Source organism: Salvelinus namaycush, chromosome 21 (assembly GCF_016432855.1).
Source record: "Salvelinus namaycush isolate Seneca chromosome 21, SaNama_1.0, whole genome shotgun sequence".
Classification (NCBI taxonomy): Eukaryota; Metazoa; Chordata; class Actinopteri; order Salmoniformes; family Salmonidae; genus Salvelinus; species Salvelinus namaycush.
Genome location: NC_052327.1, coordinates 18055063 through 18076259, shown reverse-complemented (window position 1 = coordinate 18076259; position 21197 = coordinate 18055063). Strand labels below are relative to the sequence as shown.

Sequence of the window (21197 nt, the reverse complement as noted above, 5' to 3'; positions counted from 1 at the left end):
ACAGGATGTTTTGTCTTCACTTGGAACACCAATCCAATATATTTTTTCAATTTAACTTGGGACTAGAATTGTGAGCAGTTGCCAAGAAAAAATGTCAACACTTCTTTCTGGCAAATGTGGCACTTGACGTCATTTCAATTCTGATTATTAAATGTAGGGAGTCTGTGAATAGTTTTTTGTTTATCGGTGTGTTCTTCAGAAAAGGGCATTTTCGTGGTGGGGTCAACCTATGAAATACTGGACACTGACAGTATGTTTATGTAGGCTATAGGCCCAGTCCGTATCACGGTGCATAGGCAATTGTTAATGATCTGCTTGCTGTTGTGGTTGGTTTAGCGATGGGAAGAAAAGAACAAGGCAAGAGAAGCACGGAAAAAGAGCGATGGAGAAGGAGAACGAGGGGGCGACGTTGGAGAGGGAGAATATCTTGACAGCTGCAGTTGCTGTAGAGAGATAGAGGCCTCTGTTGACTGCTGAAAGCACAGCATACATTCCCTCTCTCTCCTTTCCTCTCTCTCTCTCTTTCCCTCTCTCTCTCTCTCCTTCCCTCTCCTCTCTCTCTCTCCTTTCCTCTCTTCTCTCTCTCCTTTCCTCTTCTCTCTCTCCTTTCCTCTTCTCTCTCTCTCCTTCCCTCTCCTCTCTCTCCTTTCCTCTTCTCTCTCTCTCCTTCCCTTTCCTCTCTCTCCTCTCCTCTCTCTCCTTCCTTCACTCCCTTGCTTTCTCTTTCTCACTCCCTTCCCCACAGTCGCTCTTCTCCTCCCCATTACTTTCCTCCTCCCCCATCTTTCTCTTTTCCCCCCTTCTCTCCGTCTCCTCTCTCATCTCTCCCCTATCTCACACCTTAGCGTCTCACTTTCGGGGCTCCCGAGTGGCGCAGCATCTGTGCTAGAGGCGTTGCTACAGACCCTGGTTCGATTTCAGGCTGTATCACAACCGGCTGAGATTGGGAGTCCCATAGGGCGGCGCTCAATTGGCCCAGCGCTGTTAGGGTTTGGCCGGTGTAGGCCGTCATTGTGAATAAGAATTTGTTCTTAACTGACTTGCTTCGTTAAATGAAATTAAAAAATATATAAAAAATGTCAGGCAGTACAGCTCCACAAAAGAGAAATCACTATGGTTCCCTCTGTGTCTCCTCTCAGGTAAAGGGACTTACTCAAGGTTAACTGCTTCCAGACATCAATGTTTCTGGCCACGCTTGTGTTCTCTGCCCTCTCCTCTAAGGATCATTAGTAAGGACTAGGAGATGTCTACCTCAGGTATAACAGTGGAGGTGGTAAAGCATCGCCAGCGGTCTCATCATAAGGAACGTATAAGTAGATGTAATCTTAATGGGCCTCTTGTCTGTGCTTTCCTATAGGCTGCCGAGTCCGGGATCGTCAAGATCAAGACCATCGCCGCGAGGAACACCGACATCTTGGCGTGTAAGTGAAGGAGGAAGGGACACCCATAAATACCTTGTGTACGTTTGTGCGAGAGAGATGTTTTTGCTGAACCAGTTCTCCACGTACAGATTGGTGATTAGACCTAATTCAAACAAGCGAAGGATGCATTCCAAAAGAGTTGCCCTAGGTGTGGTTGTGTTCTACAACAGCCGCCTGATTTGATGTGTGAACTGTGTCCGTGTATTGTCTCCCCCTTAGCCCTGAAGGAGAACAGCTCGGAGGTGGTCCAGCCCTTCCTGATGGGCTGTGGCACCAAGGAGCCCAAGATCACCCAGCTGTGTTTGGCTGCTGTCCAGAGACTCATGACCCACGAGGTGGTGTCTGAGGTGAGGAACACAGGACCACTATGGGGCTAATCCTAACTTCCGATGTTTCACTTAGTCATGTATTGATGTCAGTGGGAGACTAAGGGGATGTTTTAGGCTCGCCCCTAACTCTTTTATAATCACTTTGATTAATAATCCATTAGAATTGCATTATCAATGCGTATAATGCATGTACCGTGGTGATTGAGAAGGCAGAAATGAATTATTTAGGAGGGAAATGGTCCTAGCTGATGTCAAACCTGCTGTGACTCATATATTTTTAAGGCCAGCGCAATGCACACTGTGCTAAACGCCGGGACCGTTGAAAGTGGTGGTGTGCTCTCTTGTTCCTGCATGGTCGCTGCTACACAAAAGATATCTACGTTTTCATTCTAAGCCCGTTGAACAGTGCTTTGGTCTGAAAGAAGGCCTACATTTTGAAGTCAGGGCAGGGCGAACACATTATTCTGACCCTGGGCTTATACAACTTTAAATACCACCGACTCTAACTGAGAGGGTGGGTTTTCTACTTTTTGCTTCACACTGCAGTGCAAAGCCTCATCTCTGTAAAAACACTACCTACACCTCAACATGGAACCGAGGCTATTGTGACTGGTCCTTCCCGATTGAGGCCAATTTCCTTGACTTGCCTGGTGTTATCAGGGATACCTTGACCGACCAGCTAGCCGGCTAGGATAAGAACACCCTGACTGTCTCCCTGCCTGACTGACTGTGACTGACTGTGTTCACCATGCCTGTCTGGCTGTGTTTACATGCTATCAGCAGACTCCCTGCCTGGAGCCTTTCAAAAGAGGCTTTCTGCCACGCTCCAGCACCTCCCCTCTATATATCACTGTCTGTGTGTCTGTAAGCCCAGGGCTTAACTACTAGGACGCACTTTTAAATGGATAGTTGTTGGCTCCCAAGTCTCTATGGGAAAAGCTAGCATGTCATTGTGCTAACGCTAGTAGCACTGCACCCCTCTCCTCCTGTTAGTAGCAATGCATCCAAACCCCTCCCCCACCTGCATCCCCTGCCACCACGGACATGGGGAAGAGGAACGAAGCTCCTGCAGTATTGATTAAATGTCTTGGTTTTAGTGAGTGAATGTGTGTCAGTTTTGCCTTCGGAAGAAAATGACCTGTCATGGTTCCCGTTTGCTGCCACTTTTGAAGGACAGGTTATTTATTTTCTTCAACTGACTACTTCCCTCAGTTCCACTGATTTTGTACGAGTTCTTTTGGTTTGTTCTGACCTCAGGATGTGACACAAGGAAAATGTGTGAGTCACTGCTCTGGAGTGCCACAGTTGCTGGGTTTGGTGTAATGAAGGCACGTGCCTCGCTGACCCTGATGTATTCAGAGCTGGTCCGGTCGGCTGCTCCCCTGTGTGTCTGTGTCTAATTCTTTGTTGATCTGTGTGTACATGTCTGTGAGCTCTAGTGCTGCTGTCACTTGCTCTGTTCTGTCACATTCCAGTTGATTGTGACCGTGACTGTCACTGCCTCCTTGATGTACAAGTAGGCTACAAGTCTGTGTGTGTGTCTGTTCATCAGGCTGCAGCAGGAAACATCATTAACATGCTGTGGCAGTTGATGGAGAACGGGCTGGAGGAGCTGAAGCTGCTGCAGACTGTCCTAGTGCTGCTCACCACCAACACTGTAGTACATGACGAAATACTCTCCAAGGTACCCCAAACTGCACACTATATACAAACACCAAATGTTGTCATGCGTGTACACAGTCACACATCATACAAACACGGGTATCTTGCCTCATGTTACAGAAGGTTAATATTTGCCCCCACATTGCAGACATTTCATATATTCACAGTCCAGTCAGATAGCCCATGCTTAGTCCCACACACGTCTCATATTTGCCCTTGGAGTCATGTACTGTTCTAGTTGGTTTCCATGTGCATGTGAAACCAGATGTGTGCCTTAGTCAATCTGTCTACGTTCAATTGCCCATACTAACATACCACTTAGAATGTATTCCCCAGTACAGGGCTTCATAGCCTGTGTTAGGCTGAATATTGTAACAGAGCCTGTGTCTCCTCTCCCCTCGTCCCTCCCAGGCCATCGTGCTGTGTTTCCGCCTGCACTTCACCAAGGACAACATCACCAACAACACGGCCGCCGCCACCGTGAGACAGGTCGTCACCGTGGTCTTTGAGAGGATGGTCGCCGAGGACGAGCGCTTCAAAGGTCAGGGTCGGGAGGGATCATTGGAAAATGAGTTATTCTAGGACTGAACCGTTTCTGTCCATCACTATTCTGCATCACACTTTCTCTCTCCTACCCTCCTCCTCTAACTTTGAACCTGTCACAGAGTAAGGGAAGGGAGTTAGTTTCTCCTTAGATTGCCTAAAGCTGCTTATCTGGTGATTTAAGCCTGAGTTCAATGAATACATAATGAGTTTTTGTTTGGCCCTGTCAGATTTCACACTGCTGTCTTCCCACTCTGCCACTTGGTTTAGTATGTGAGCTAGGATTGAGAATCACTATTTAATTAAGTGACTTTTCCCTCTTGTAGTAGGTGTTGGATCGGTCTTTTCTGAGTGTGTGTTATTTGATGGTATGTGGATTGTTTGTTTGCTTGTGAGCGATTGATCCCTCCAGGCTTGTATCCACAGCTGTGTCCAATGACTGTCTCTCACATGTGTTCTTTCCCCCCCTCCTCCTCACCTCCCTCTCTCTTCCAGGCATCGTGGAGCAGCCTACTCCAGTCCAGGGTAACACGAACCGGAGGTCTGTCAGCACCCTGCGGCCCAGCGCTAAAGACGCCTACATGCTGTTCCAGGTATGTCCTCCAGGAGACAGTCCTCCATACCTCTCACTGTACCCCACCTGCACCCTCTCGCCCATCAGAAGAGGGGGTATAGATAGGGTTTACTCTATGAATGAGGGCAGGAGAAGGGAGGGAACAACTTTGTGGAATGAAATACAGCCAGGCTGTCTTTATACACAAAAGTTTGTGGGGACCCCATCAAATTACTGGCTTTGGCTATTTCAGCCACACCCGTTGCTGAGAGGTTTCTAAAATCAAACACACAGCCATGCAATCTCCGTAGACAAATATTGGCAGTAGAATGGCCTTACTGAAGAGCTCTGTCAATTTCAACGTGGCACCATCATAGGATGCCACCTTTCCAAACAAGTCAGTTCATCAAATTTCTGCCCTGCTAGAGCTGTCCTAGTCAACTGTACGTGCTGTTATTTTGATGTGGAAACGTCTAGGAACAACAACGGCTCAGCCGCGAAGTGGTAAGCAACACAAGCTCACACAATGGGACCTGCGAATGCTGAAGCGTGTAGCATGTGAAAACCATCTGTCCTCTGTTGCAACACTCACTATTGAGTTCCAAACTGCCTCTGGAAGCAACATCAGCACAATAACTTTGTCGGGAGCTTCATGAAATGGGTTTCCATGGCCGAGCATCTGTACACCATGTGCAATGTCAAGCGTTTCGGCTGGAGTGGTGTTAAGGTCGCCGCCATTTGGACTCTGGAGCAGTGGAAACGTGTTCTCTGGAGTGATGAATCACGCTTCACCATCTTGTAGTCTAAAGGACGAATCAGGGTTTGTCGGATGCCAGGAGAACGCTACCTGCCCGAATGCAGAGTGCCAACTGTGAAGTTTGTGGAGGAGGAATAATGATCTGGGGCTGTTTTTCATGGTTTTGGCTAGGACAAATCTTAACGCTACAGCATACAATGACATTCTGGACGATTCTGTGCTGCAACTTTGTGGCAACAGTTTGGGGAAGGCCATTTCCTGTTTCAGCATAACAATGCCCCCGTGCACAAAGCGAGTTCCATGCAGAAATGGGTTGTTGAGATTGGTGTGGAAGAACTTGATTGGCCAGCACAGAGCCCTGACCTCAACCCCATCGAACACCTTTGGGATGAATTGGAATACCCACTGCGAGCCAGGCCTAATCGCCCAACATCAGTGCCCGACCTCACTAATGCTCTTGTGGCTGAATGGAAGCAAGTCAGCAATGTTCCAATATCTAATGGAAAGCCTTCCCAGAAGAGTGGAGTCTGCTATTGCAGCAAAGCGTGGACCAACTCCATATTAATGCCCATGATTTTGGAATGAGATGTTCGACGAGCAGGTGTCCACATACTTTTGGTCATGTAGTGTATGTACAGCCTAGATTTACAGACTGTATCACAGAGGCAATGCTAGTAGCTGTCTCCAGCTGTCCTATGTGCATGTCTATATTCCTATGTTCGTGTGTGTGTCTATCCAGGACCTATGTCAGCTAGTGAATGCTGACGCCCCCTACTGGCTGGTGGGGATGACAGAAATGACGCGGACGTTTGGTCTGGAGCTCCTGGAGTCAGTCCTCAATGACTTCCCTGGGGTCTTCCTGCAGGTAAACACACAACATAATACACAGGATTTTTGTAATCGCAATTTTGTTTTTGCAGAATCAACAATTCCCCAAGCGAGGGCTTGCAATTCTGACCAATCATTAGAAAAATAGGTTTCCGCATGGTCACGATACCAGAATTTTGACTTCAATTCCAGGTTTAGCATCACGATACTCTATACCGAAATGATACCTCAGCAAAAAAAAGAACATGTATTAGCTGAAGTCTAAATAACCACTGGGCTTTCTTTTCTTTGAGCAATATGTTGATAACTGGTAAAACAACAAATAGAGTATCTTCTATTCAATATAACATGTACTTCAAAAATCAATCACCATATTAAGGGCGAAAGGTAGCCTAGCGTTTATAGTGTTGGGACAGTAACTGAGAGGTTGCTGGTTCGAATACCCGAGCCGATAAGTTGAAAGATCTTTCAATGTGCCCTTGAGCAGGGCACTTATCCCTAATTTTCTCCATTTGGGCCGTACTACTATGGCTGACCCTGTAAAACAACACATTTCACTGCAACTATCCGGTGTATGTGACAATAACATATAATTTCTATTGTTATTTAAAAAATGATGACTGAAGAATATCTTACATTTTGCTTATGCAAAACCCTATCTGAGACTCGGAGCATAACATTTAATTTGATACAGACGGATGCCAGCCAGACGGATGCCACTCATCAGTAAAAGGCACATGACAGCGCTTGTAGTTTGCCAAGAGGCACCTAACGGACTCTCAGACCATGAGAAATAAGCTTCTCTGGTCTGATGAAACCAAGATTGAACTCTTTGGTCTGAATTCCAAGTGTCACGTCCGGAGGAAACCTGGCACCATCCCTACGGTGAAGCATGGTGGTGGCAGCATCATCCTGTGTGGATGATTTTCAGCGGCAGCAACTGGAAGACTAGTCAGGATTGAGGGAAAGATGAATGGAGCAAAGTACAGAGATTCTCAATAAAAACCTGCTCCAGAGCACTCAGAACCTCAGACTGGGGCGAAGGTTCACCTTCCAACAGGACAACGACCCTCAGCACACAGCCAGAGCCCGGAATTGAACCTGATCTAACATCTCTGGAGAGACCTGAAAATAGCTGTGCAGCAAAGCTCCCCATCCGACCTGACATAGCTTTAGAGGATCTGCAGAGAAGAATGGGAGAAACTCCTCAAATACAGGTGTGCTAAGCTTGTAACGTTATACTGAAGAAGACTTGATGCTATAATCTCTGCCAAAGGTGCTTCAACAAAGTACTGAGTAAAGGGTCTGAATACTTATGTTAATGTCATATTTATTTTTTATTTTGTAAAAAAAAAACTGTTTGCTTCGTCGTTATGGGTTATTGTTTGTAGATTTATGAAGGGGGAAAACAACTATTTAATGCCTTTTAGAATGAGGCTGTAATGTAACAAAATGTGGAAAAAGTGAATGGATCTGAATACGTTCCGAATCCACTGTAATTACTTATTTATTATTTAGTAATTGAAGTTGGAAGTTCAAACATTGTAGATTTGTAAAATACATTTCCGATGCAACAGCATACTAATCAGCTATCAATGTGATAGCCTATACAGGACAGCTGTACTAATCAGCTATCTGAACCTGCATGACATTAGCCATCCACGCGCTCTCCCTGCTTGGATAGAAAGTTGTGAGTAAAACTATTAATGCCAAATAATAGTCAGCTCACGCTCAAAACACTAGCTTACTGGAAATGGTTTAATTACGCGGTGTACTATCTATAGCTATATACCGTATTTATCTGCTATTTATAAACCTTTTACAAAAAATTACATATCAAATAGCCTAACAGTGAGGGGGAAAAAGTAGTCGGTTTGAGGATAAATTCAGACACTTTATTTTTGAACTCAGCAGGTTTTGCTGGCTAAAAGCCTACACTAATGGTCTGCAGTATTCAAGGTAAATTAAATCAAATCAAATTAAATCCAACTTGAGCGACTACCTTGTTCTCCTGGAGTCCTCTTTCTTTTGTGCAAATGTTTTCACCACGGCCTGTAGGACCTACAGGCCGTGGTGAAAACATTTGCACCTGGACCAGGCTGCGGGCCAGGCTGTTCTATACTGAGTGTTGCCAACCCATACAGTCTTTCCTGAGACATATTGTGCATTATATTGCGCTGCACACAATTTTAAACGTAGTCTTGAATGATGCGTGCCAGGATATAAAAGGGATAAGGGACTGTTGATATTTGCAACACCACAACTCAAATGCCGGTTCACCAGTATGAAAGAAATCGCAAACTGCTTTTTTTGTTCAAGGCCTCAAGAACTGATTATCTGTTTGCATCTGGCAATTTATTGGCTGTCCTGTATCCAGACCATCTGTCCTCAGAGCTTCCTGTACAGTTAATCTCTTTCTGTAACATGTTGAGAGCCGGCAATTAAGGAGAATGAGAGGCTCAATTAAAGACATTGCAGAACTGCTGTATTTGAAGCACCCCTTCCTTCTGTCCAGTTTCCCTGATGTTGCTACGGCAATCAAGCTGTTTTTACGATCCCTGTAACTGTCGCTTCTACGGAGAAATTGTTTTCTGATCTTAAATTCTACTAAGAACTACCTAAGAAGCTTTTCGGTCTGATATGCGTTTTTTGAAAACCTGAGGAAGCTCCAGTCATTGCGCTGGCGCCGTTGTAGCCTTGACCACGGACATTTGTTCACCGATATCCCCTTATACTTTCAATCTGTTACTTTTTTTTTTGTTCAAGGCCTGAGGCACTTTTTCAGTGCCTAAAGAAAAACTCTGCTTCCCACTACATATGGGAATTAAAAAGGTTTAGGAATTACTTTTTGGAGGGTTACTGTCAAAATGATTTATTAAATACATTTTAAAGACATTGATGATATGCACATGGGGCCCCCAGAGGTACGACAGTGAGAACGTAATACAATAGGATACAGTAAATTATAGTACAATATAATGCAATACAATTGAGTATTATATGCATTGAAATAGAATACTATGTCATCTCACTGTAGGTGTGTGTCTTGTATTTGTACTGTGACCCCCCCACCTCCTGCTGACACCACCCGCTGCCCTCTGACCTTTAACCTCTGCCCTCTGACCCCTATATAGCACCAGGAGTTCAGCTTCCTGCTGAAGGAGCGTGTTTGTCCGCTGGTCATCAAGCTGTTCTCCCCCAACATCAAGTTCCGCCAGGGCAGCAGTGGCGCTGCCTCCCCTGCCCCTGTAGAAAAACCTTACTTCCCCATCTGCATGAGGCTGCTCAGAGTGGTGTCTGTGCTCATCAAACACTTCTACAGCCTATTGGTGAGTCTCTGTGGTTATCAAACACTTCTACAGCCTACTGGTGAGTCTCTGTGGTTATCAAACACTTCTACAGCCTACTGGTGAGTCTCTGGGGTTATCAAACACGTCTACAGCCTACTGGTGAGTCTCTGGGGTTATCAAACACGTCTACAGCCTACTGGTGAGTCTCTGGGGTTATCAAACACGTCTACAGCCTACTGGTGAGTCTCTGGGGTTATCAAACACTTCTACAGCCTATTGGTGAGTCTCTGGGGTTATCAAACACTTCTACAGCCTACTGGTGAGTCTCTGGGGTTATCAAACACTTATACAGCCTACTGGTGAGTCTCTGGGGTTATCAAACACTTATACAGCCTACTGGTGAGTCTCTGGGGTTATCAAACACGTCTACAGCCTACTGGTGAGTCTCTGGGGTTATCAAACACGTCTACAGCCTACTGGTGAGTTTCTGGGGTTACCAAACACGTCTACAGCCTACTGGTGAAAGTCAGTTACAGTAGTTACTACCTAATACTGTGTTCTCTGTACCTAAATCATCAAACACAACTACAGTCTAGTGGTGTGAGCCAAGGCAGGAACTATAGTTTGGGTCAATTCCATTTGATTTCAGTCAATTCAGGAGGTTAACTGAAATTCAAATTTTCCACAAATCCTGTTGTCTTCTTATTGTAGAGACCTCCATATGTGGATAGTTATCTTGGGGATCTGAGGATGGAGGTGTGTTTGTCTGTGTTGTAGGTGACGGAGTGTGAGATCTTTCTGTCCCTGCTGGTGAAGTTCCTGGATGGAGAGAAGCCTCAGTGGCTCAGAGCCGTGGCTGTGGAGTCCGTCCACAGGCTGTGTGTACAGCCACACCTGCTACGGTGAAGAGGAGGAGCACACACACATCACTGACCTCACCATACACCTCTGACACTAACCTTACCGCACACACAAACACACACAACCTCAACAATCTCCATATTCTATATCTTTTAAGAAACCTTCGCTACACCCTTTCTCTCCCCCCTCCAGGTCTTTCTGCCAGTCCTATGACATGAAGCAGCACTCCACCAAGGTGTTCCGGGACATCGTTAACGCCCTGGGCTCCTTCATCCAGTCCCTCTTCATCATCCCCAATACAGGCAACCCTGCTGCCACCAATGCCCCTGCTGGTGAGGACCACACTGAGCACACTGAGAAGGAGCTAATGTTGTCTTTACTGGTGTTACAGCTTGAGACTGTAGTTGGGAAGAAAGTAAAGAAGAGGAATATCTAGGATAGGATTAGGCAACTTATGAGTGTATGGAAGCTTCTGGTCTGCAGGGTGCGAAGGCTTTGGTTCCAGCTCAATACTGACAGCTTCCTTCCTTCCCTCCCCCCTTCCGTTCCTCAATCTCTCCCTCCCTCCCTAGTTGGGTCGGGGGCCCAGGCGGCTGCCCAGGGTGGTCCAGGAGCAGGAGGTCAGGGTGGGAGTCTGACCACTCAGGCCGCCTTCGAGTACCGCGGTACCTGGATCCCCCTCATGACCGTCAGTGTGCAGGGCAGCGCCAAGGCTACCTAGTGAGTAGTACTATATACACACACACACACACACACACACTAGACATCTAGCTATGTCTGTCTAGGTTTGAGTCATCCATCCAATTATCACACACAGGGACACAGTCTATTGGAGACAGATAGTTGAACCAGAGAGAAACGGTTTGATTTTAAACCACGGGACGGAATTACGGCCGTTATCAAAAACCTAGACACCCTGGAGGACAGTTGGCCTGTAAATATTGTCATTATTGGACTCTAACTAGCTGCTGTCTTTGAGTGAGGGAACAGAGACAGAGGCAGGAACAGAGAGAACACAAACACAGCAGATACCCCATGACACACACTGTGCCTGTTAGAGGTAAGGAAGGAGTTGATTTAGCTGTGGATTAGTTGACCTGACTCTGCTCTCTCTGAGTCAGAGGGGTTGGGTTAAATGCGGAGGACGCATTTCCGTTGAATGCGTTCAGTTGTACAACTGACTAGGTATCCCCCTTTCCCTTCATGCATGGGTCGGGAGGAAGGGAATGTGATCTGTTGTCTAATTATGAGGAGATCGACTAGAGAATTAAACTGGCTGGTTTGTTTGTTGATGCAGGACAGAGAGTTGTCAGTCAACATTGTCTTAACACAGCTCGTCGTGTGTCTGTAATGAACACATGGCCAGGGAAAGCTGATCCTGCAGCAGTCCAGTGAGTGTGTTTGTTAGTGGGAGCTGAATGACTGTTTCTGTTTGCATGTAGCTCCTTGGGACATACACGCTATTTCTTACAACTGAGTAGGGTAGACACACACATACACAACAAACACACATACACAATGTGTCATATCATACGTTTCCCTTTCCTCTTCCCTGCCCCAGTCTGGAGATGTTGGACAAAGTGGAGCCCCCGTCCATCCCAGAGGGTTATGCCATGTCTGTGGCCTTCAGCGCCCTGCTGGACCTGGTCCGAGGCATCACCTCCATGATAGAGAGAGAACTGGCCAAGGAGGAGGAGGAGGTGGCTGTACGCAGGGAGGCCAACCCAGACCAGAACGCCCAAGCTGAGCCTGGTGAAGAGGGGGGAGGAGGATGAGGGAGGGTCGGGGGCTAGGACCGGGGCGCTTCTCTGGGCCCACACAAGGAGCCGAACCCTAGCTTGCAATTCTATTGACCTCTAGTGGGCAATCCAATACCTACAGTTCCTAAGGGCGTTAATATATGTAGGCTTACTACAGTGGCGTACGTGTCATCAGTGGCGTACGTGTCATCATCCATATTCAAAACCAGCATTCTGATGTAGCGTTTACATATAGATATCTGTAGAAATGTATATTTCTTGTCCACTCTGTTGCTAACTGCTGTTTCTCTGTCAGGAGCCCATCTGGTCTGGGAGGAGATGGTCAGTGCGTGTTGGTGTGGTCTACTGGCTGCCCTCTCACTCCTATTGGACGCCAGGTAACAACCCTTCTTATAGATCACCTCCAAGTCAATTTATTTACACTGAACAAAAATATAAACTTAACATTCAACAATTTCAAAGATTAGAGTTCATATAAGGAAATGAGTCAATTGAAATAATACATTCATAAGGCCCTAATCTATGGATTTCACATGACTTGGAATACAGATATGCATCTGTTGGTCACAGATACTTTAAGAAAAAAGGTAGGGGTGTGGATCAGAACACCAGTCAGTATCTGGTGTGATCACCATTTGCCTCATGCAGCGCAACACATCTCCTTTTTATAGAGTTGATCAGGCTGTTGATTGTGGCCTGTGGAATGTTGTTCCACTCCTCTTCAATGGCTGTGCTAAGTTTCTGGATTTTGGCGGGAACTGGAACACGCTGTCGTACACGTCGATCCAGAGCATCCCAAACATGCTCAATGGTTGACATGTCTGGTGAGCATGCAGGACGTGGAAGAACTGGGACATTTTAAGCTTCCCAGAATTGTGTACAGATCCTTGTGACATGGGGCCGTGCATTATCATGCTGAAACATGAGGTGATGGCGGCGGATGAATGGCACGACAATGGGCCTCAGGATCTCGTCTTTGCTTTCAAATTGCCATCAATAAAATGCAATTGTGTTCAGTGTACGTAGCTTACGCCCATACCATAACCCCATCGCCACCATAGGGCACTGTGTTCACAACATTGACATCAGCAAACCACACGCCCACAGGATGCCATACCCGCCGTCTGCTATCTGCCTGGTGCAGTTGAAACCAGGATTAATCCGTGAAGAGCACACTTCTCCAGCGTGTCAGTGGCCATCGAAAGTGAGCATTTGCCCACTGAAGTTGGTTAAGATGCCAAACTGCAGTCAGGTCAAGACCCTGATGAGTACGACAAGCACGCAGATGAGCTTCCCTGATGCGGTTTTTGACAGTTTGTCCAGACATTCTTTAGTTTTGCAAATCCACAGTTTCAACAGCTGTCCGGGTGACTGGTCTCAGACGATCCTGCAGGTGAAGAAGCCAGATGTGGAGGTCATGGGCTGCCGTGGTTACACGTTGTGAGACCGGTTGACCGTACTGCCAAATTCTCTAAAACGATGTTTGAGGCAGCTTATGGTAGAGAAATTAACATTACATTCTCTGGCAACAGCTTTGGTGGACATTCCTGCAGTCAGCATGCCAATCGCACGCTCCCACAGACATCTGTGGCATTGTCTTGTGTGACAAAACTGCACATTTTAGAGTGGCCTTTTATTGACCTCAGCACAAGGTGTAATGATCATGCCGTTTAATCAGCTTCTTGATATGCCACACCTGTCAGGTGGATGGATTATCTTGGGAAAAGAGAAATACTCACTAACAGGGATGTAAACAAATTTGTGCACAACATTTCAGAGAAATACTTTTTTTGTGCGTATGGAACGTTTCTGGGATCTTTTATTTCAGCTCATGAAACATGGGACCAAACCATTACATGCTGAGTTTTATATTTTTGTTCAGTATAGTATCCCCTCAAAGTAACTTGAAAGTGTGACAGGTGATACTGAAGGTCAGTGTTAAGTTCAGCAGCAACCAAAGTTTTTCTTGAAGCTACAAGACCATAAGTTGTTGTGTAATATGTCCGTTGATGAAACGGTATTCTGAGAAAAACAATTTTTTCCAAACCCATAACTCTCTGTGTGTCTCGTCCCCCTCCAGTACTGATGAGACGGCGACAGAGAGCATCCTGAAGGCGGAGCTGACCATGGCGTCTCTGTGTGGTCGTCTGGGCCTGGTCACACCCCGCGACGCCTTCATCACAGCCATCTGCAAGGCCTCATTGCCCCCACACTATGCCCTGACTGTCCTAAGCAGTAACGCAACCAACCTCAACAACAAGGGTCAGTACCCCGAGGATGTTTTGTGTGCGTTCATAGCTATCTTCTCTCATGGCTTTGCTACGTATAGTAGAGTATCAGCTCTGTGATAATTAAACATATGTGCCTCTGAGGAACTTGATAAAACAGTAGGTAGTTGTTTATGTGTACACTTAATTAGCAAGTCTCTCTGTGTGTAAAGTGGCTTGCGAAAGTGTTCACTCCCCCTGGCATTTTTCCTATTTTGTTGCCTTACAACCTGGAATTAAAATAGGTTTTGGGGGGGTTTGCATCATTTGATTTACACAACATGCCTACCCCTTTGAAGACGCAAAATATTTTTTATTGTGAAACAAAGAAATAAGACAAAAAAACAGAACTTGAGCGTGCATAACTATTCACCCCCCCAAAGTCAATACTTTGTAGAGCCACCTTTTGCAGCAATTACAGCTGCAAGTCTCTTGGGGTATGTCTCTATAAGCTTGGCACATCATAGCCACTGGAATTTTTGCCCATTCTTCTTGGCAAAATTGCTCCAGCTCCTTCAAGTTGGATGGGTTCCGCTGGTGTACAGCAATCTTTAAGTCATACCACACATTCTCAATTGGATTGAGGTTTGGGCTTTGACTAGGCCATTCCAAGACATTTAAATGTTTCCCCTTAAACCACTCGAGTGTTGTTTTAGCAGTATGCTTAGGGTCTTGTCCTGCTGGAAGGTGAACCTCCGTCCCAGTCTCAAATCTCTGGAAGACTGAAACAGGTTTCCCTCAAGAATTTCCCTGTATCTAGCGCCATCCATCATACCATCAATGCTGACCAGTTTCCCAGTCCCTGCCGATGAAAAGCATCCCCACAGCATGATGCTGCCACCACCATGCTTCATGGTGTTCTCGGGGTGATGAGAGGTGTTGGGTTTGCGCCAGACTTAGCATTTTCCTTGATGGACAAAAAGCTCAATTTTAGTCTCATCTGACCAGATTACCTTCTTCCATAGGTTTGGGGAGTCTCCCACATGCCTTTTGGCAAACATCAAACAACTTATTTTTTTCTGACCACTCTTCCGTAAAAGCCCCGCTCTGTGGCATGTACGGCTTAAAGTGGTCCTATGGACAGATACCCAAATCTCAGCTGTGGAGTTTTGCAGCTCCTTCAGGGTTATCTTTGGTCTCTTTGTTGCCTCTCTGATTAATTCCCTCCTTGCCTGGTTTGTGAGTTTTGGTGGGCAGCCCTCTCTTGGCAGGTTTGTTGTGGTGCCATTTCTTTCTATTTTGTAATAATAGATTTAATGGTGCTCTGTAGGATGTTCAAAGTTTCTGATATTTTTGTATAACCCAACCCTGATCTGTACTTCTCCACAATTTTGTCCCTGACCTGTTTGGAGAGCTTCTTGGTCTTCATAGTGCTGCTTGCTTGGTGGTGTCCCTTGCTTAGTGGTGTTGCAGACTCTAGGGCCTTTCAGAACAGGTGTGTGTGTGTGTGTATATATACTGAGATCATGAGACACTTAGATTGCATACAGGTGGACTTTCTTTAACTAATTATGTGACTTCTGGTTGCACCAGATCTTATTTAGGTGCTTCATAGCAAAGGGGGTGAATACATATGCACGCACCACTTTTCCGTTTTTTTTTTTTAAATAATTTTTTGAAACAAGTTAATTTTTTTCACTTCACCAATTTGGATGATTTTGTGTATGTCCATTACATAAAATCCAAATAAAAATCTATTTAAACTACAGGTTGTAATGCAACAAAATAGGAAAAACACCAAGGGGGTGAATACTTTTGCAAGGCACTGTATGTGTGAGTGTTAAGCTCTAGAGCAGGGATCATCAACTGGCTTCAGCCACGGCCCGGCGGCCGCCAGTTGGGGAACCCTGCTCTAGAGCCCTGACTGTGCGTGATCTCCATACTAACCACTGTGATACTCCACATACAGTACCTTCGGAAAGTATTCAGAGCCCTTGACTCTTTCCACATTTTGTTACGTTACAGCCTTATTCTAAAATTGATTTAAAAAAACGAATAATATTCAGCAATCTACACACAATACCACATAATGACAAAACGAAAACAGGTTTTTAGAAATGTTTGCAAATGTATTACAAAAAAAAAAATATTTACATAAGTATTTAAACCCTTTGCTATGAGTTTCGAAATGGGGCTCCGGTGCATCTTGTTTCCATTGATCATCCTTGAGATGTTTCTACAACTTGGAGTCCACCTGTGGTAAGTTCAATTGATTGGACATGATTTGGAAAGGCACACACTTGTCTATATAAGGTCCCACAGTTGACAGTGCATGTCAGAGCAAAAACCAACCCATGGGGTTGAAGGAATTGTCTGTAGAGCTCCGAGACAGGATTGTGTTGAGGCATAGATCTGGGGAAGGGTACCAAAACATTTCTGCAGCATTGAAGGTCCCTAAGAACACAGTGGCCTCCATCATTCTTAAAGGGAAGAAGTTTAGAACCACCAAGACTCTTCCTAGAGGTGACCGCCCGGCCAAACTGCAATCGGGGGTGAAGGGCCTTGGTCAGGGAGGTGACCAAGAACTCAATGGTCACTCTGACAGAGCTCCAGAGTTCCTCTGTGGAGATGGGAGAACCTTCTAGGACAACCAACTCTGCTGCACTACACCAATCAGGCCTTTATGGTAGAGTGGCCAGACGGAAGCCACTCCCCAGTAAAATGCACATGACAGCCCGCTTGGAGTTTGCCAAAAGGCACCTAAAGGACTCTCAGACCATTAGAAACAAGATTCTCTGGTCTGATGAAACCAAGATGGAACTCTTTGGCCAAGCGTCGCGTCTGGAGGAAACCTGGCACAATCCCTATGGTGAAGCATGGTGGTGAGGCAGCCTCATGCTGTGAGGATGTTTTTCAGCGGCAGGGACTGGAAAACTAGTCAGTATCGAGGCAAAGATGAAAGGAGCAAAGTACAGAGATCCTTGATGAAAACCTTCTTAAGAGCGCTCAGGTCCTCAGACTGGGGTGAAGGTTCACCTTCCAACAGGACAACAACCCTAAGTACACAGCCAAGACAACGCATGAGTGGCTTCAGGACAAGTCTCTGAATGTCCTTGAGTGGCTCAGCCAGAGCCCGGACTTGAACCCGATCAAACATCTCTGGAGAGACCTGAAAATAGCTGTGCAGCGCCGCTCACCGTCCAACCTGACAGAGCTTGAGAGGATCTGCAGCGAATAATAGGAGAAACTCCCCAAATACAGGTGTGCCAAGCTTGTAGCGTCATACCCAAGAAAACCCGAGGCTGTAATCGCTGCCAAAGGTGCTTAAACAAAGTACTGAGTAAAGGGTCTGAATACTTTTTTTGCTTTGTCATGATGGGGTATTGATGAGGGGGAAAAAACTATTCAACCAATTTTAGAATAGGATTGCAATGTAACAAAATGTGGAAAAAGTCAATGGGTCTGAATACTTTCCGATGGCACTGTATATCATTAATCCTGGCTGTGCCTCAACTGTTTCCCTGTTCCATCTGTGTAGTAGCACCAAGATGAATGTGTAGGGGGGGGGGGAGAGAATACACAGACAGTTACAAACACTCTCTCACACACACATGCTTTCTCTCTCTCACACACACACACATACTTTGCATATTTGCTGTGAGAGAACTCGCAAATTGGCTTCAGCAGGATGGGTGTTTGCCTTAGGAGTTAATTAATCAAGTCTAGCATGTAGCTGGCTTGTCTCAGTCACTCATTCTAGTATATGAATGGAAATTACTCATTGTGTTATTATCATCAGGGTGTCTGTCTGAGCTACATTGTGAGGAGAAGAAAAAAACAAGACTCATTTCAACTAAGGAGTAAATATATTGATTGACCTCCAAACGATTTAGTCCTTGTGATCATTGCTTTTGTTGAATACTCTAAATGTGTGTGTGTGTTTTCCTCAGCCTACTCTATTCAGGGCCAGAGTGTGCAGATCATCAGTCCCTCCAGTGAGTCTCATCAGCAGGTGGTGGCTGTGGGACAGCCTCTCACTGTACAGCCCCAAGGCACTGTGGTGGTAAGGGACCTCTACACAACATTACTACAACAACACAACTAGAGGGCACATGTTAGACATTCACATAATACAGTAGTGTGATATAACTGTTTCTCTCTCTTTCTTTCTCTCCCTCTTTCTCTTTCTCACTCAGCTGACAGCTAAGAATATCCAGTGTATGCGGACCCTGTTGAACCTGGCCCACTGCCACGGGGCAGTGCTGGGTACCTCCTGGCAGCTGGTTCTGGCCACGCTGCAGGTACACTACCACCATACTGTACCCACCACACAAACACACACTGGCACAGCTCTACAGTGTGTTATAGGCATGCCTGGATTTCCTGTATTTTTCGGCTATTGACCAGCCTAAATATTTCAGGTTCTTTTTTAATGGTTTAGCGAAAGTGGTCTGAGTGAATCACTCTCTCTTTGACTTTTCTCACCACCTTTTATGCCCTTCCTGTTCTCCATCTATCTCCCCCTCTCCTCTCCCAGCACCTGGTGTGGATCCTAGGCCTGAAGCCTGGGGTTGGAGGTGCTCTGAAGCCTGGTCGTGCAGTAGAGGGGCCCAGCACGGTAAGACTATCTCCCTGCCTTACGCAGTCACGCTGTAACGAGTCAAATTCTCTGCATCAATTAGCAACAACTCCCATAGTGTTTCATTGGCTATTCGCTACTGCTCTTCAGCCCACCAGCTTCACCGTTCAGCTCTCTGACTCCCCCGTGTTGTCTCTGTGTTACAGGTGCTGACCACGGCTGTGATGACAGATCTGCCTTTCATCTCCAACATCCTGTCGAGACTCTTTGAGAGCTCCCAGTACCTAGATGACGTGTCACTGCATCACCTGATCAACGCACTGTGCTCCCTCTCTCTGGAGGCTATGGAGATGGCCTATGGGACTAACAAGGTAATTACTTCACAGGTACTTCATTATTGTAGATGTAGCCAGAGCGACAACGTATGACCTCTCTGTCTTCTGCATGAGCCTTGTGTTACTTAATGTGTATTAGAAACCGGGTAGTTTGGGTCCTGGATTTTGATTGGCTGGAAGCTGTGGTATATTTAAGCAACAAGGCCCGAGGGGGTGTGGTATACGGCTACGGGCTGTTCTTAACCATGACGCAACAGGGAGTGCCTGGTTACAGCGCTTAGCCGTGGTGTATTGGCCGTATACCACTTTATAAACAGGGTGGTTCGAACCCTGAGTGCTGATTGGCTGACAGCCGTGGTATAACAGACCGTATACCACGGGTATGACTAAACATTTATTTTTACTGCTCTAATTACTTTGGTAACCAGTATATAATAGCAATAAGGCAGGGGTTTGTGGTATATTGCCAATATACCACGGCTAAGGGCTGTATCCATGCTCCATGCTGTATCCATCCTCTACAACATCCGTAGAGTATGACCCTACCTCACACAGGAAACGGCGCAGGTCCTAATCCAGGCACTTGGCATTTCCCGTCTGGACTACTGCAACTCGCTGTTGGCTGGGCTCCCTGCTTGTGCCTTCAAACCCCTGCAATTTATCCAGAACGCAACACCTGGTGTTCAAGCTTCCTAAGTTCTCCCATGTCACCCCGCTCCTCCACACACTCCACTCGCTTCCAGTCGAAGCTCGCATGCAGCCTTTTGAACTAACACTAACACTCACACTTGACCCCCCCCCCCCCCCCCCCCCCCCCAGCTCTGCCTCTGCTGATAGCTACTTTACTGAGGATTTCAGTTACTATGCCTGTGATATGTGGTTGTCCCAGCTAGCCATCTTAAGATGATGACTAAAATGCCAAATGTATCCAGGCGGGTGGTATATTGGCCATATACCATACCTCCTTGGGCCTTATTGTTTTACTACTTATATCCACCAAACCGATCACCGCTGTGTTCTGTTGTCGTACTGTGTCAAGGAGCCGTCTCTATTTGCGGTAGCCAAGCTGCTGGAGACAGGCCTGGTCAACATGGATCGTATAGAGATCCTGTGGAGGCCCCTCACTGGACATCTGCTGGAGGTACGTCTTACAGTAACCATTTAAAGACCACATTAGACCTTTGGAAGAAGAGGGTAGTGATGTGGTAGACTGTGTGCAGGTCTGTTTCTGTTCTCTTGCCAACTCCTTCTGCAATTGTCATGCCTTGACAAAGAGCACAAACGGATCTAGGGCCAGGTTAGTGAAGTGTTTTTTTGGGTAGGGCTATGCTGTAGCCTGTAGCTGTATGTCCTTCGGTACGTACTTTTCAAGCCCTCTCGTATGATGGTAGGGGCTCTTCCATTTCTAATGCTGTGAGTGGCATCTGTCCCCTATTTAGTTATAGCTTTACAGATGCGGTCCAATATATTGCCACCCTTACACGATTCACTGTTTCTTCTAAAATAAGTTAAAATTGTGTATTTGTTTGATTTACTACCGCACAAGACCAAGAAGAACAATATATATATAAACTGCAATTGTAATTTTTCAAAGTCAAAGGCCTGGACTAAATTATTCAAAATGTGAATTAATTTGGTTGGAGATGAGTGATTCTTGTTTACTGTGTAATTTATCTCTCCTGTGGTAAGTTGCAGGTGTATACAGGGTGAAAATAGCCATTCAACCAGTTTTGAAAAGAGAAAACGGAGCATTCTGATTCGTTGTGCACTCCATTGTGGAGTGCAAGGGTGCCAATACATTTGACTGCATCTGTATCTGTGGCAGTTCTGTGTGTATGGGTGTGTGTTTGTCTGAAACGAACGGTTCCTTTTTAAGTTGTCTTTTCTCTATCTCCCTCTCTTTTGCAACCCATGTCTGTTTTTGCAGAAGGTAAGCTCGGAAACCTCTCCTCCCAATCATTTGCTTTCTCTGTCTTTCTCTCTTTCATTCCCGTCTGTCTCTCCGCCTGGCATCAAGGTGTTGGAGCTGAGAGTTTGCGATGTGCAGCTTGCGACAGATTTCTGTTTGCTTC

At 46.0% G+C, this 21197-nt stretch overlaps 1 protein-coding gene across 4 annotated transcripts in view; it reads left to right on the top strand.

Moving 5' to 3' along the window:
- mon2 (MON2 homolog, regulator of endosome-to-Golgi trafficking) overlaps nt 1–21197 on the top strand; it is a 50188-nt gene that overhangs the window by 13056 nt on the left and 15935 nt on the right. For 2 of the 4 annotated variants that reach the window (XM_039017301.1, XM_039017303.1), the window contains exons 2-20: nt 1358–1421; nt 1641–1768; nt 3303–3434; nt 3824–3953; nt 4451–4548; nt 6005–6130; nt 9228–9422; nt 10161–10285; nt 10437–10576; nt 10817–10964; nt 11806–11996; nt 12300–12381; nt 14085–14266; nt 18162–18274; nt 18408–18512; nt 18749–18829; nt 18997–19161; nt 20165–20266; nt 21053–21055. In XM_039017301.1, the coding sequence (XP_038873229.1) occupies nt 1358–1421; nt 1641–1768; nt 3303–3434; nt 3824–3953; nt 4451–4548; nt 6005–6130; nt 9228–9422; nt 10161–10285; nt 10437–10576; nt 10817–10964; nt 11806–11996; nt 12300–12381; nt 14085–14266; nt 18162–18274; nt 18408–18512; nt 18749–18829; nt 18997–19161; nt 20165–20266; nt 21053–21055 (2310 nt within the window). The remainder of the gene's footprint in view (nt 1–1357; nt 1422–1640; nt 1769–3302; nt 3435–3823; nt 3954–4450; nt 4549–6004; nt 6131–9227; nt 9423–10160; nt 10286–10436; nt 10577–10816; nt 10965–11805; nt 11997–12299; nt 12382–14084; nt 14267–18161; nt 18275–18407; nt 18513–18748; nt 18830–18996; nt 19162–20164; nt 20267–21052; nt 21056–21197) is intronic. The other 2 variants (XM_039017304.1, XM_039017302.1) reach the window with 1 other exon arrangement.